Here is a 16853-nt window from a genome sequence, read left to right as displayed (position 1 = left end):
GTGGCAGTTTTTTAAGGACATACCATGGCTATAAAAAGAATGCTAATGTTGAATGATATTTAACTTTTATTTGACTAATTAACAACTAAATCAATCAATCATCATCATCATCATCGAACAACTACAATGAAATAATACAGAACAATGAGTTACCAATTACTCAATGTATCGTTTCTTTACCTCCCCACTAAGTAACACAGGACGAAAGAGTTTTGGTGGTGCATTCCCAAATCGGGGGGGGGGGAAGGGAGGAGGGGAGGGTCAGAACAATTTGTTTTTTCGTAGCTGATTTTATCGAATGCTAAGCTCCCAAGAACGATTGCTTTCAAGCCACACCTCCGCCGGTGATAAATGAGGGGATCCGAGGCCCCGTGGAGCTGAAGCCCTATGTAGCGTTGAGGTTTGGCGGGGGGGGGAGGGGGGAGGGAGAGGAGGGTGGGGGCTTCGGTGAGGGAAGTAATCCCAAGCTGTTGTGTGCTATTGTAGCTGCTCTGTTCTCCCTGCAGCTCCCACCCAGTTGATCCACAGGCCAGATGGACTCTGTCCTCGGACTGCTAGTCCAGACTGGAGCGGGAAATCCACAACACCAACACGCAGAATCTCTGACAGATGCTTGTATTCAACTCCCCCCCCTCCTCCTCCTCCCCCCCTCGCTGCGTTGCTGAGTTTGGACCACTCAAGAGGAAGCGTCACGTATTATGGTCTCTTTAAAATTTTCATGATCTTTTTTTTTTAGTGACAGTGAAATGTCATCGACTCCGCCGTCCTGGCCACCTCGCCACGGAGGAGTCGCTGTCTGAAAGGGCTGTAACGGTGGTGACCGCATGAAATGTCGCTGCACGTTCCCCCAACAGGACGGGTCCTGCCATCTGCAGGTGCTCCCACTTCTCTTGTTGTCGGTCTGAAGCAGCTTGCGTCAGCCCCGCTCACGCGCTCTGCATGAATTTGAAACGAGAACATTAAAAAAAGGGGGGGAAAAAATCCAAATATGCAGTGTTATGGTTTTTGGAGCTTCCTCGGATAACACAAGTTCACAACAGCTCCCTGTTCTCAAGCCTTATGGCCCGGCCTTTGATGGGCTCTCTCTCTCTCTCTCTCTCTCTCTCTCTCCTCTCTCCCCTCCCCCCCCGCTCTCTCTCTCTCTCTCTCTCTCTCCATCTCCCCTCCCCCCCCCGCTCCTCTCTCTCTCTCTCTCTCTCTCTCCATCTCCCCTCCCCCCCCGCTCTCTCTCTCTCTCTCTCTCTCTCTCCATCTCCCTCCCCCCCCGCCTCTCTCTCTCTCTCTCTCTCTCTCTCTCCATCTCCCCCCCGCCCGCTCTCTCTCTCTCCCCCCCCCGCTCTCTCTCTCTCTCTCTCTCTCTCCATCTCCCCTCCCCCCCCGCTCTCTCTCTCTCTCTCTCTCACTCTCCATCTCCCCTCCCCCCCCCCGCTCTCTCTCTCTCTCTCTCTTCTCTCTCTCTCTCTCTCTCTCTCTCTCTCTTCTCCATCTCTCCCCCCCCGCTCTCACTCTCTCTCTCTCTCTCTCCCTCTCCCCCCTCACTCTCTCTCTCTCCCCCTCTCTCTCCCCCCTCACTCTCTCTCTCTCTCTCTCTCTCTCTCTCTCTCTCTCTCTCTCTCTCTCATCTCTCTCTCTCTCTCTCTCTCTCTCTCTCTCTCTCCATCTCCCCCCCCCACCCCCGCTCTCGCTCTCTCTCTCTCTCCCTCTCCCCCCTCAGTCTCCCTCTCTCTCTCTCTCCCCCTCGCTCTCGCTGTCTCTCAGGTCGCTTATTATTTCTGTTTCATAATTTCTGTTTCCACCACCCAACAGTACAGTACTCCTCAGTGTCTGCAGCAGCAGCAGCAGCAGCACTCCCCCCCCCCCCCCCACACACACTGCTTCCTCCTGGGCATATAGGAATGGCAGTGTGATCTGAATGTCTATTTACCTCATCTCTTGACACACACACACACACACACACACACACACACACGCCTCGTGTGCAAACACAAAAACAGAGTGGCAGTGAAGGCAGTGGAAAAGGAGATATTTAGACGAGAGCCAATCCAAAAACACATCATGTTTTCCTGGAAAGGCGGAGGAGGAGGAGGAGAAGGTGTGTGTGTCCGCTCCCCTGCCCGCCGACAAGTGTAAAGCTGGGAGAGCTGCCCGCCCCGGTGGCTTTCCCACTGATGGCCGGACGGACCTGATTACGAAAATAAAGTCGGCCGATCAGACCAAAGACAGAGCCGCCCGGAGAGCTTAGCGAATGAGGTCTTACCAGCCAGCTGTGCTCAGCAGCCTCCGTTTCCAGATTGTTCCCGTTTCTGCAGATTTGCTCATGTAGGACCAACCGGCGCGAGCTCACGGGATCGAGTGTGACGACATAACGGTCGTTTCCGTGGGAAGGGGATGAGCCGAGCGCCATTTCCTCAGCTCCGTGGCAGATTGTGTGCCCTAATGCTCCTTGACCGCCGCCCGTTTTACCAAGAAGATATAAAGATGGCCTGAAAACACCGTCATGTGCTGCTTCTCCCTGCTCCTGGACACCATAAGTCAAGGCGCCACAATGGAGTCCTTTGTAAGGACTGTTTCAAGGCCTGTTTGCATCTGCCGGTCATACACCCGACCTCGTGTCCCCGTCGGCAGGCTGGATAGACATTAGCTGGAAAACATTCTTAAACCTTATTTATCCAGGAAGAAGTGGGAACGTCCTTTTCCGGCGAGACGCCGCGTTGCCTCCCACAGTCGCACACAAACGCCCCGGGAGCTGCCGAGTACTTTCGCTGGTTTTGCTCAGCAGGTTCAGAGTTCCCTGCCTTGCTCAAGGCACCTTCGCAGTAGTTTTTTCTCTCTCCCCTATTGTACCTCCAGTTTACCCCATTCTTCCGAGCGGCCCTGGTCGCTGCTCCGCCCCCCTGCCGATCCGGGGAGGGCTGCAGGCCACCACATGCCTCCTCCCTACATGCGGAGTCGCCAGCCGCTTCTCTTTCACCTGACGGGTGAGGAGTTTCGCCAGGGGGACGTAACACGTGGGAGGATCACAATACCCCCCCCCCCCGAACAAGCACACCGACCGACCAGAGATGCGCTAGTGCAGCAAGTAGGACACATACCCACATCCGGCTTCCCACCGCCAGACACGGTGAATTGTGTCTGTAGGGACGCCCAACCAAGCCGGAGGTAACACGGGGATTCGAACGGCGATCCTGTGTTGCTAGGCAACGAATAGACCGCTACGCCACCCGGATGCCCCTTAACAGTAGTTGTCGAGGGAGCAGATAAACATATGGACTCCTTGCCAAGTTTCTGTTCTGAAAAGTATAGAAATGGTTTGATATTGTACGACCGGGTTTCTCGATGGTAACGTACATAACAAGCCAGACCCCCCCCCACCCCCCCGGCAAAGCCGAGTCCAGGGAAGTCAAGCTTCATAAATAACTTGTGTCTTGTTGACCTCTACCAGGCCCGTCTTTGGGAAGTAACAAAATGTTAGTAAGGCACTTCTATGAGGAACTCTCTTCAGCGGTTCCTCATTAAACAGGCCCTTTGGGGCCTTTCTATGGATTTCACATTGAAGGTGCTTGGGGTTTAGCTGACCCTCTTGTTTGTAGCAACAACAAACAATGCAAAAAGGACAAAAGGACGCGACTTCATATACCATGATGAAGTTGGGGGGGCGTAAATGCCAGAGCCCAGTTTCCGTACAACATTCTCTGCCCGCCAGAGAAGGATCACGCAGGAGCGAAGTGCCAGAAAGGAAACAGAACAAGAGCCAAGGAGGAGATAGAAGAGTTTGTTTTCTTAAGAAATGTCAAAAGGGAGGAAGAAGAGAGGGGTTATCATTCAGCCACTGAAGGCTTTTCAGTCTTGAAGGACGAGGATTCGGTCCGGCGGGGCAGATTGTGAGCGACTGTGTGGGTCTGGCTCGGACGTCTCTCTCAAAGCTCAAAGCAGTTCAACGGTCGCGGCAGCGACCGACGCTGTGTTGTAATGCTCGGGAGCTTTTTTCCAGGCCGCGAGTCCCAGAAATAGAGTTTCGCCTGCTCTCCCTGCCGTGAACTTTGGTTTTCCCACTCTCCCCCAGAGCTTGGGGTCCCAGCTGACAAGAAACATGACAGTTACTGATCCCCAGCCGAAGGCTGGCTCATCGCAGCTCGGTATAGGCCGCTTACATGTGTTGAGGCCCTTGTGTAACTCAAATAATATTCCTGCTGAAAATACACTTGAGCTGAAAACAGGAAGACTTGGCAAGGAGCTCTTAAAACAAACAGGCCAAGAGACGGTAGCTAGATATAAAAATTGCATAGATATATATACACACACACACACACACACACACACACACACACACACATATCTATCTATCTATCTATCTATCTTTCTATATTTAGATATATATAGATATATAGATCTGTCTGCTGTCTGTCTGTCTGTCTGTCTGTCTGTCTGTCTGTCTGTCTGTCTGTCTGTCTATCTATCTATCTATCTATCTATCTATCTATCTATCTATCTATCTATCTATCTATCTATCTATCTATCTATCTATCTATCTATCTATCTATCTATCTATCTATCTATCTATCTATCCATCCATAGATAGATGGGCCGAAAACAAAAGCTAGATAGATGGTAGATGGATAGATAGATGGATGGATAGATAGATAGATAGATAGATAGATAGATAGATAGATAGATAGATAGATAGATAGATAGATAGATAGATAGATAGATAGATAGATAGATAGATGGATAGCTAGATAGGCAGATAGATAGATAGATAGATAGATAGATAGATAGATAGATAGATAGATAGATAGATAGATAGATAGATAGATAGATAGATAGATAGATAGATAGATAGATAGATAGATAGATAGATAGATAGATAGATAGATAGATAGATAGATAGATGTAAATTAACAAGGAATGTACAACTAAAACTCCTCCAGGTGTCCTGTTTGATGGGGATATTTACATGGCTTCTCGTCGATCTGATCCATGAATGGATTTGAACAGGAGTCTTTCTCTCAGCGATCACGTGGCGCTGGTTATTTATGTGTTGCTAAGCGTTCCTACGCCGTCGTGCGTCCTTCATTATGCCAACTCAAGGTTACTGTTAAAGGGAGGAAAACGGCTGAATTCGAGCCAAGGTTAGTCTAACTGTGTAATCGGAGGCACCCTTCAAAGTCCCAAAGATAGGAGGCACTATGAAAAGAAAAGGGGAAGGTAATGGTGGAATAGAAATTACTGACTGAAACAAAAAGACGCCAAACAGTTAAGAATAGATCTATTTGAATATTTACCTACCGCACTCGTTTAACTTTGGGATAGATAGACAGACAGACAGATAGATAGATAGATAGATAGATAGATAGATAGATAGATAGATAGATAGATAGATAGATAGATAGATAGATAGATAGATAGATAGATAGATAGATAGATAGATAGATAGATTGATTGATCCTGAGGGAAATTAATGCATCTTATAGCTCACATAATCCAGAAGCACACAAGATCAAAAACACAATGGCAAGAATATAAAGCAAATAAATAATAAACAGAGATATACAAAATAGAAAGGACTATATATACTAAAGATTCAAGATTCAATATGTTATCGTCATCGTGCCAAGCACAAGGAAATTGCAGTTGTGTCAACCTCACAATAGTGCATATATTAAAGAGGCGAGAAATATTAAACACCAGCAATAAAAAGTACGAGTCTAACAGTACAAGTGCAAAATATAAGGGGTATAAGGTGTAAAAATACAATACAGTTGACAGTAAAGTACAACTTACGAGGTGCATAAACTATCATCAGCAAACATGCAGCGACAGATGTGAGGTGGCTTAAAGTGATGTAAATATGGCCAATATTGCTGCGTGCCCCAGCGGGGGGGGGGGGGGGGCAGCACATCGGGGTCGTCGCCACGAGGAGACGTCTGGGGTCCTCTTCTGGAAGGGGGGCTAGCTGTCATGTGTGCGGACTGATCTGATCTGAAGCACGGGTGCATGTAAACACTTCAGGGTAGTTGGGGTCATTACATGACAAATTCTAGTGTGTTAATGACGAAGGGAAACTGCTTTATTAAGACAAAATTAGAAGCCCCCCCTCCTCCCCTCCCCTCCTCCCCCCTCCCTCCTCATGTTGCGTAGGAAACGTCAGCTTGTGTTGATGCGTGTTTGGTTCCTGTCATAAACGTTATCCTGCAGTGACTCGCCAGCTGTGTTGAGTTAGGTCAGTCAGGGAGGACACGGCAGTGCTTTTTACGTATCGATGGCGTGGCCTCCTTCGTCTCGACGGCGTGGCCTCCTTCGTATCGACGGCGTGGCCTCCTTCGTATCGATGGCGTGGCCTCCTTCGTATCGACGGCGTGGCCTCCTTCGTATCGACGGCGTGGCCTCCTCGTATCGACGGCGTGGCCTCCTTCGTATCGACGGCGTGGCCTCCTTCGTATCGATGGCGTGGCCTCCTTCGTATCGACGGCGTGGCCTCCTTCGTATCGACGGCGTGGCCTCCTCGTATCGACGCTTGGCTCCTTCGTATCGACGGCGTGGCCTCCTTCGTATCGACGGCGTGGCCTCCTTCGTATCGACGGCGTGGCCTCCTTCGTATCAACGCGTGGCCCCCGGCTTGGCCTCCTTCGTATCGACGGCGTGGCCTCCTTCGTCTCGACGGCGTGGCCTCCTTCGTCTCGACGGCGTGGCCTCCTTCGTATCGACGGCGTGGCCTCCTTCGTCTCGACGGCGTGGCCGCCTTCGCGGCAGTCGAAGAAACGCTAAAACTCACCCAGAAAATGCGAGTTGTGACGGAGCAAAGCTAAACTTCCTCCGTCCTGTTATGGCCGACCGCTGGACTTCTTTCTCGGGGAGAGGGGGGGGGCGTTTTTTTGTTTTTGAAGGACAGGAAAGAGTTAAACAATTAGGGGTCGCAAAATAATGGTGAGGTGGGTGGTCCCCGGTGATTAGTATTTATCACGGAGGAGAAGGAGGGCGCTCAGGAAGAGGGCCGGGATGTGGATCAGGGCCCAGGGGCGGAGAAGCACGAACAGAGAGGCCGCCGGCGCGAGTTTGTGCTGTAACGCACTTGGGTGGAGGGAGCGACGGTAGTGGTGAGGTCATCTTGAGAACACGGGGGGGGGAAGGGGGGGAGGAAGGGAGGAAAATAAAGAGCGCGATTAAAACGGGGGAGTGCGTGTGTATCTGAGAGAGAGAGAGAGAGAGAGAGGGAGAGAGAGAGAGAGAGAGAGAGAGAGCGAGCGAGAGAGAGAGAGAGAGAGAGAGCGAGAGAGGGAGAGAGAGGGAGAGAGAGAGAGAGAGAGAGAGAGAGAGAGAGAGAGAGAGAGAGAGAGAGAGAGAGAGGGAGAGAGAGAGAGAGAGAGAGAGAGAGAGAGAGAGAGGGAGAGAGAGGGAGAGAGAGAGAGAGAGCGAGAGAGAGAGAGAGGAGAGAGAGAGAGAGAGAGAGAGCGAGAGAGAGAGAGAAGAGAGAGAGAGAGAGAGAGAGAGGAGAGAGAGAGAGAGAGAGAGAGAGAGGGAGAGAGAGAGAGAGAGAGAGAGAGAGCGAGAGAGAGGGAGAGAGAGAGGGAGAGAGAGAGAGAGGGAGAGAGAGGAGAGGAGAGAGAGAGAGAGCGAGAGAGAGAGAGAGAGAGAGAGAGAGAGAGCGAGAGAGAGGGGAGAGAGAGAGGGAGAGAGAGAGAGAGGGAGAGAGAGGGAGAGAGAGAGAGAGAGGGAGAGAGAGAGAGAGAGAGAGAGAGGAGAGAGAGGAGCTGGTTTGTGATGTTTCCATGGGCTGCAGCTGAAGTCGTGCACAAACAAACGCAGGGCGAGACACAGAGAGAGAGAGAGCGAAGGGAGGGGGAGAGAGGGGGAGATGGGGGGGTTGGGGGGGTTACTAAGGGTGCACACCCAGGAAACGTGTCAGAATTGGCAGCTGAGAAGCACTTAGCGGTCCATCAAAGTGGAGCTGGAATGGCAGAGCGGGCGGGGCCGAGGGCCCACGAGCAAGACAAACAGCGGCTGGAGACTGCCGGGACGTTCGGCGGTGACGTCAGGCGGGGCAAAAGCAGCGGCGCTGGCACGGCCCAGCCTCCTATCAGCCCCGAAGACTGCCCTGGCCCATTCAGGGGCTGGGAACGTGGATAAGAGGGCGATAGCGGTGTTGTGTTTTCGAGTCATACGCCCTGCGTCACACCACGTCCAGACGACGGGCATCGGCCAGCTTATCGTCGTGATGGGGGGAGGGGGGGGAGTTAATGGCCATCAAAGGGGAGCGCGGAGGAGGGAAAAGTTTTGCAATCTGTCTGGGAACAGCGGGGGAGACGGAGAGCGAAGGGGCCCTGGCGGTGATAACGGCGTCGGGCTGGAAAGACAGGTCTCTCCTGTCACGGGCAGCAAGTGAGACGCAGCAGCTGGTGTCAGACGGAGGCTCTCTCCTCCGCCCGACACACAGACGCACTTTCTTACGGGGAGGAGAGGGTGAGGAGAGGGGGACTCCTCCCTCGACGACTCCCGGCCCCGGTTGAGCGCAACACATTGGTGGAGTCCTTCCCTCGTCTTGCATGTCAGCTTCGCCATGGGTTTCGCAATCATCACACATTTTCCCATCGGGGAGACGGGGGGACGGAGGGGAGGGGGACGGACGGAGGGGAGGGGGACGGACGGAGGGGAGGGGGACGGACGGAGGGAAACGGGCCCTTTTTCCATCTCTGGGCTGACTTGCAAAACAAGTTATTCGCTCATGCCTCTCATCTGAGAAAACTACTGTCAGTGTGTTCACTGATTTGTTTAGTGTTTTGTCCAGCTGGTTGTGTTTTGCATGCAGCTCCCCTGCATGACAAGAAGTTGCCTTTGCAGCAACTTCAGTTGGGGGAGTTAAGTTACCCAAGTCTTTCCATTCGCCAGGGCGATGTGCACATGTAGCATTCATTATCCAGTTTCTGTACCTCTTTTTAGAAGAGGCCTGTATCAGCACTTTAGTGGAAGAAAGCAGAGGATGTGAGTATTTCATGGAAGCGGTCAAATAGAGCATAAAGCAAAGGGAAAATATGAAAGGGTCATTGTTTTTATCCAGACACATAGACCATCCATCATCCATCCATCCATCCATCCATCCATCCATCCATCCATCCATCCATCCATCCATCCATCCATTATCCAAACCGCTTATCCTGCTCTCAGGGCCGCGGGGATGCTGGAGCCTATCCCAGCAGTCACTGGGCGGCAGGCGAGGAGACACCCTGGACAGGCCGCCAGGCCATCACAGCCCCCCCCCCCCTCCACACACACCCAGGGACAATGTAGTACGGCCGATTCACCTGACCCACATGTCTTTGGACTAAAGCCCTTGTAAATAAGCTGCAGCAAGCAGAGGGGTCTGAGCCTGCAGACTTTTGTCATCTGGTTAAATCTGTAGAAGTTGTGACCGTGCTGCAGCTGCAGGCTGCAGGCTGCAGGCTGCAGGCTGCAGGCTGCAGGCTGCAGGCTGCAGGCTGCAGGCGCCTCTTGCCCAGCATGCTGGGAGTATATCCAGCAGTGGCTGAGGCGATGCCTCCTGTATGAACAGGAATCCATACCGATCTTGGAAACGGTCTGGTTCGGCGCTTAAAGACTGACAATCTAATCTTATCGAGGCACTGGAAAAAAGGTAAGGAATAGCAGGGATTCAAGCCTCTCGCGTATTGACTCGGGTTACAAGTTAAAATTCAATTGCAACACACTTGGCTCGTTGCAGGGCTGCGGGTTTTTTAATGACATCTCGTATTTCCAGGAGCGGTTCACTCAGTGGCTTTGTGCTTTGCAGAAGGACTCTCCATTCAAGCCATCGGTAGCTGAGCTGGCTGGAAGGTTCAGAGGTCATGTTCTGCCAAGCCCACCTCAAACGATGAGGTAAAGTATTTCTACACTGTGCTAAATATGAAACACGGTTATGTGTTTGGCAACGTGGGTGTCTGCTGAGAGTTATAATAGTCATGTCGATCATTTTGTCGCCCTGCTTCATTCACAGTTGATTGTGTGACTCAGACAGTCGATAACAAAACGAGCAGCTTGCTGATGGTGCAGGATGGAGGTTTTTGTTTACAGGTGTAATTTCTCATTTTGCAGAGGCTAATTCGAAGAAGACCCCCGTGTTCCCTGAAGCTGCAGAGTCAAAAAGATGACGGTGAGGAATCTGACGTAAGTCACTTGGTACCCGTCATACCCAAATAACTGATTTTGCGCAAGCCGGGCAATTAAGACTACACTGAAATACTGTATATAAGAGGTACTCCTGAAATTTTATTTTTTACAGTTTTTAGGAAAACTGAAAAATTACAAGTTCCTTCATTGTTTACATTTGTTCCCATTGTAATGTTAAACTTGCAAACCGCGCACACTTAATATTCATATTCATCCAATATGGATTCCAGTTGGCTGGACGACCAAATGTATAGCAATAAAAAAAACAACCCCTAAACAACCCCAACCAGCTCTGGCTATGGTTGACGTTACATTCATGCCCATTGTGTGCATACTATATTGTACATCCTGATGCAGTCGCCGTTACACATAATAAACAAGTTATTGTGCATAATTATTTTTAGCTCAGTAGGGACAAATCTAAACATAGTGCCCAAAATGTCATTTCATATCTTCACGTCAGGCTTTGCACTTCAAATGACGGTTCCCTCATTTTGTGTATGAGTCTCCGTCTCTCAGGTGTCTGTCCTTGTTGTCTTTGCAGAAGCCTGCCATCATCTCCCCGAACCCTTTCAAGATCAAGATGAAGAACTCCCCCATCATCGAGAAGCTGCAGGTTGGTGTGCGCTGCGATGTTTGACTGTGATGTGTAAGTAGTCAGAAACAACACAGCAAGGATGTGATGTAACAGGGTGATATTGTAAGGGGTGTTTTATATACTAATGGCGGCATACAGGTGGCGTAGTGGTCTATTCCGTTGCCTACCAACACGGGGATCGCCGGTTCGAATCCCCGTGTTACCTCCAGCTTGGTCAGGTGTCCCTAACGGACACAATTGGCCGTGTCTGCGGGTGGGAAGCCGGATGTGGGTGTGTGTCCTGGTCTCTGCACTAGCGCCTCCTCTGGTTGGTCAGGGCACCTGTTCAGGGGGGAGGGGGAACTGGAGGGGATAGTGTGATCCTCCCACGTGCTACGTCCCCCTGGTGAAACTCCTCACTGTCAGGTGAAAAGAAACGGCTGGCGACTCCACATGTATCAGAGGAGGCATGAGGTAGTCTACAGCCCTCCCCGGATCAGCAGAGGGGGTGAAGCGGCGTCCGGGGCGGCTCGGAAGAGTGGGGTAGTTGGCCAAGCACAATTGGGGAGAAAAAGGGGGGAGGGAAATATATATATATATATATATATATATATATATAAACTAATGGCAAACGTTGCCACCTGCTGGCCAATCTATGTTGGTGCCCGGGCTGGCTGGTGAATGCTGAGGAACAGGAGGGGAGGGACTTGTCCCTGATTACTGCACAATCTGTCCAGATTGACGAGCTAATGGGATCATGGGCTGCCCATGCTTAGTGTCTAAGCCACCATCACTCCTCGGTTAGCGTCACACGGTGGGCAGCCATGGGACAAAAGGGCTGCCGCTTCTCTCTCTTCCTCTTCTCCCCGGTGCAGGTAGGGTTTTCTCTGCTGAACGTTACGAGTGGTTGGGGTCGGTGACTCACAGACTCAACTCTGACTAAATGTCATAGATGCTGTTGACTGAATTTAAGAGACGGGGGAAATCCATTTCAGGCTTGCCAGCCCAGGTGCTGCCTCCTCGGTGACAAGAGTGCACGGGATAGGGCAGTAATCTCCTATATGACGCAGGCGAACCTGCATAATGCCCTTCAGGGTTTTGCAGATGGGGCTATTTTGAGCTGTGTTTTAGCAATGTGGTTAATTTATTTGAAAATCAAAATGACCGGCATTGTTGTCTCATGTGATACTATAAAGGGAACGTTCGTAAGGTAAAAAAAGAGCAGGTTCTCTTCCTATAGGTTAGAGCGGCTTGCCCTCCAATGGTGTGAAAGGCTTTTAGTTGTATCGGTATTATGACTCTTACTGTTTATAATTAGCATCACGTGTATTGTCATACAATAATAACCGCATCATGTTCAACAATTTTTTTTTTTTAGTTTTTAGGTTTCAGGATTTTTACCGGGCCTCTCTACCGCTTTCTCTTCCAGGCCAATCTGGCTTTGTCGCCCACTGCCCTTCTGCCCTCTCCCAAGAGCCCCGACGTGAAACTGCAGCCAACGCCGCTGACCCCCGCCACCCCCTGCGGCCCCCTGTGCCCCAGCACACAACCCTCACGGCAGTCCAGCGAAGAAGAGGAGCCGGTCAGCTTCGAGAGTCCACCTGAAGGCGCCCCACTACTGAGCATCAACAAGGTACGTAGGCTACGACTTGGACTTCAGTAGGAAGTTGTACTTTATGTGTAGAGATAAAGACGGGGGGGGGGGGTATCTGGGGCCCTGAACTGTCATGGAGCCCCACCTCATAGTGCAGCTGGGTCCTTGCTGTGGAAACAAGTGTCCTTCTACTATGGCGGCACTTTCCTGACCTAGCCCATAGATTAAGCTAGGGCTGCTATTATTCATTATTTTCACTATTATTTAATCTATTGATTTTTGTTTTTAGTAACTAATTAAGATTTTGGTTTATAAAATGCATGATGACAAATACCCATCACAAGTTCTCGGTGTCCAAAGGGATGTTTTAAAACTGTTAACCTTGTCTAACCAGCCATCAGAACTAAATAAACAAATAAACAAATAAACAAAATAAAGCCCTAAATTATTTATTTTATGATATGAATTGGAGAACGGCAAACACATCCAAGCACTTGTGAAGCTCTGTTCAACAAATGTGTGCGATTTTTAGATGATAAATGACTAAAACGTTTACAAAATGAGTTGATTGATATTTTTTTGTCATTCGACTGACTGACAAAATCTTCGAGCACTCGGTTAAGCTGACTATTTGGACTGTCTAAGCACATCTTGTCCACAAATAGTTACGATTTCAAATTTTTCAAAAGAATTTTGTAATTTGACTTTGCTTGGATTGAAAGTCGAACAGGCGTTTTACGGTCGAGCAGAAAAACCATAATATTTTCAGTACCATGTGGATATAGCCGGTGACGACAATTTGGCAAGTAGCACTGACTTGCCCTTTGCCGTGCCTAGCATGTTGACCGCGGTGATGTAATATGACAGGCGCTGAGCAAAACGCTCACATAAAGATCCTGAAGCCTCTCTCACGCCACACTCTGGGTGAGCCGTGACGTGGCAGCCACCCCCACCCCCACCCCCACCCTCCCACCGCTGACACATGTTTCTCAGCAGGCGCTCTGTCCTGTGTCTTAAGCAGCCCTTGGATAAACTCAAGGAAGATGCCCCGGTAGTGCACTCATGCAGAGGCAAAGTGAGATTGGAGATGTAATCCCCTTAGCCTAGATCTCCATAAGAGTTCTGGGTACCGCTTTGAACGGTGCTATTCTGCCTGTTTCTCTCAGACTAAAGCGATCAATGCTCACAGCTACAACCAGAATGATATAAAACGTGATTACTGCTGCTGTCCCCCCCCCTCCTCCATTATTCTAGCCGCTTTGCCACCATTTTAGAGACCTAGGCTGTACTGTGACGTTGGCCTTCTTTCGAGCACATAATTTCCCCCACAGTCTCATGCTCATCCCTATCCATTCCCCACAGACCCGCGCACGGCTGTCATTCAAGAGGCGCCTGCCAACGAGACAACACAGGAGGTCAGGCGGAGACTTTGGGCGCAGTCTGTCCCCATGTGAACTGCACAGCCCGAGCGAAAACAGCCACGAGGACGGGGTTTTTGATGACCCGGAGGAGGAGTGTGAACGAGGGAGCTCACCCACCGACGCAGCGACTCTGAGAGAACCCGAAGAGACGGATTTGGACTGTGCAAAGACTGAGGACAAAGTGACAGAGAGCGCTCTTACCCAAAGAGGGGGTCCAGATTCGCCAGAGGAGTCGGACCCTTTGGGAGGAACACGGGCCGAGGAGGCCGAGGGGCAAGATGCAGAGTCTTGCTCGGCTGAGCCGATAGAGGGGACCAGCTACACAGAAAAGAAGAGCCCTCGGGAGGAGGCAGCCAGAGGAGAAGGGAAGGAGAAGGTGTAAACTGTGAATGTTTACTGTAGCTACATGGCAAAAGAAAACCAAATATATAAATGCTCCAGGGTTATTCTTTTTTTTTTAATAAAGAGATCTCATTGATAATACCGAGATTATAAGGTAACACTGTATATGGATTGTTTTGGATTTTATCTCTTGGTACCCTTCTCAGTTTAAATTGGATTTTTATCACGTCTGTCTCCCTCTGCTGGTCATCTATGGGAAAGGTCTGGAAAAGACGGAGCCCAACAGAGGGGAGAAGTGTCCAACAGTATCTATTTGCAGACTGTACAACAGGGGCGTAACATACCAGATACGCCCCCAAAGTGCAACACACACCCACTTCAGTAGAAGAAACGCCCATTTATCCGCTCACCCCCCCCTCCCATTTCAGGGCGTAACTTTTAGCAGGAATCAAAGAAAGTTGAATCAGTTCATCTGGATACGCTTATACTGATGGATTATTGAGCATGCATAAAGGCATTTAGGAATGCCATCACTTGACCTAACCTTAACCTCGGGGTGGGGGGCGTTTCTAAAACTGAAAAGTGGGTGTTTCTTGTACTGGTGTGGGCGTGTGTTGCACTTTAGGGCCGTGTCTTGTGCGTTACGCCCCTCTCGCAGTCTGCAGAGGGAAACTGCTGACCCAAGGCGGCCACTTTTGTCATTGGAGGGAGCTGCTTTCTACACATGGAAATAAACTTCATGAATCATGACGCTGCATCTGTTCAAACAGAGGGGAAATCTGCTTCATCTGGTAACAAGTCTCCAAAATCAGACTTGTACTTTTTAATCAAGTAATTGATTTTTTTTTTTGGTTTTTTTCTGAAGATTTGGAGAGAGTCAGAGATTTTTTTCTCTCCAGAAAGCCCGTCCATTCCCCACTTCTTTATGTTTTAATGTGTAGAAAAAAAGATTTGGGGATACTGAAGGCTTGGTTCAAACCAAAAGCAAAAATATTTCTGAACACAGTCTAATGATGTGCTAGCCAATATCTGAAATGTGAATTTCTGCATTATACCATATTACTCTCAGTTTAGACTAATGAAATTATGCCTTTTGCTTAATATTACTGATGTGTATTTTGCTTTGTTTGTGTCTTCTAATGTGATTCCTGTTTCTCTTTATTTAGATAACCTATTTAGCTCATTTGAAATCCCAGGGCTACTGTAGGGTGGCTGTGGTCCTCGGCAATTATGCACAGAGATTTCAGAAAAAAACAAAAACAAATATAAGCTCCCTTCATTTTTAAAATGATAGGTTGCTGTTTCTGTATAGGCCTATATTATAGTCACTGGCTTATGTAGTGACTGACATCTCTTGATGGTGAGATTAACACTGCAGTAATAGCAAAATTTATGTCGCGACGTTGCTGAATGTCTTGATTAAGATGGGCATAAGCTACGTGCATAATGCTATCTGTATTGTAACTGTAATGTCTGCAGAGATATTTTTATGCCAAGGATATGCCTAAAGTAAAGGAAATATGAAGATAAGTCCATGTCTATAGTAAGGGCTAGGGCAACAATAATGGGAAAAAAGTCAACATTGCGATATTTTTTCTTGTGATATGTATTGAAATATTAAAGAGTGAAAAGGAGTTGCATAATTTCAGCGCATGAACGCAGATTTTTAACTTTCAAGCTCGATTAGCAAATAATGTGTTGTGTTCTACGCATACGCCAGTAGGCGGCACCAATGTTCTGAATGCCCTGTTGCGCGTAACGTAAGTCAGAAGGGAAGAAGAGAAGAAGAACCGACTGATCATTACTACTGTGCTCCGTGCTTTACTTACTTATACATCCACCGCGTACACAACACACATCCAAACTTCACATAGTTCGTCGCTCTAGCGGCGGTAAGGACGCTTTAGAGGCGGAAATAAGGCGGAAGTCCTCAAATCAGACACTAATATTTGACGCACGCGCTGGAGTAATTTTCTTCGAGAGCAGTCATAGAGGAGCGGACCTGGCTGGATTTCGTTTTCCATCGAGCAATACGAGTTTTAACCTAACGCACATCGCATCCTGTACAAATGATGATTGCTTCTGTATATCGCGGTGTCGGTTCTGAAACCACATGTTGTTCAGGAGTTGTTTTAGCGACGAAGTGGGGGAATAATTTTGTCAAGACGTAAAACGAAACCAGGCTTGCTCAGGCGCCCCTACAGACGTAACTGGCCGTGTCTGCTGGTGGGAAGCCGGATGTGAGTATGTGTCCTCGGGACAGCCGGATGTGAGTATGTGTCCTGGTCGCTGCACTACCGCCTCCTCTGGTCGGTCTGGGCGCCTGTTCAGCGGGGGAGGGGGAACTGCGGGGAATAGCATGATCCTCCCACGTGCTACGTCCCCCTGGTGAAACTCCTCACTGTCAGGTGAAAAGAAGCGGCTGGCGACTCCACATGTATGGGAGGAGGCATGTGGTAGTCTGCAGCCCTTCCCGGATCGGCAGAGGGGGTGGAGCAGCGACCGGGGCCGCTCGGAAGAGTGGGGGTAATTGGCCAAGTATAACGGGGGAGAACATTTGGGGGGGTAAAACAAAACCGCTGGCGTATGAGCTGAATCAGCTGGCGTTGCATCAAAAGCCCTCGCTTGTTCTGCTGATCATTAGTTAACCAGGCAAACTCAATTAGAGCTTATACGGCATGTGTGCATGAATCTGACCTCTTTTTAATATCACGACGTCTCAAATCTGTCTCATTTTAATGACAAAATATGAATCGTTGGT

At 49.5% G+C, this 16853-nt stretch overlaps 1 protein-coding gene across 1 annotated transcript in view; it reads left to right on the top strand.

Moving 5' to 3' along the window:
- The window catches only part of zgc:153184 (uncharacterized protein LOC751652 homolog), a 24268-nt gene extending 9620 nt beyond the window's left edge, over positions 1-14648 (top strand). The window contains exons 2-6 of the mRNA XM_056283757.1: positions 9782-9867; positions 10086-10155; positions 10703-10774; positions 12165-12368; positions 13692-14648. Coding sequence (XP_056139732.1) covers positions 9782-9867; positions 10086-10155; positions 10703-10774; positions 12165-12368; positions 13692-14132 — 873 coding nt within the window. The 3' untranslated portion in view covers positions 14133-14648. The remainder of the gene's footprint in view (positions 1-9781; positions 9868-10085; positions 10156-10702; positions 10775-12164; positions 12369-13691) is intronic.
- The last annotated feature ends 2205 nt before the right edge of the window (positions 14649-16853 follow it).

Source organism: Lampris incognitus, chromosome 7 (assembly GCF_029633865.1).
Source record: "Lampris incognitus isolate fLamInc1 chromosome 7, fLamInc1.hap2, whole genome shotgun sequence".
Classification (NCBI taxonomy): Eukaryota; Metazoa; Chordata; class Actinopteri; order Lampriformes; family Lampridae; genus Lampris; species Lampris incognitus.
Note: the sequence above shows the minus strand (reverse complement) of the source record. Positions and strands in the feature narration are given on the sequence as shown.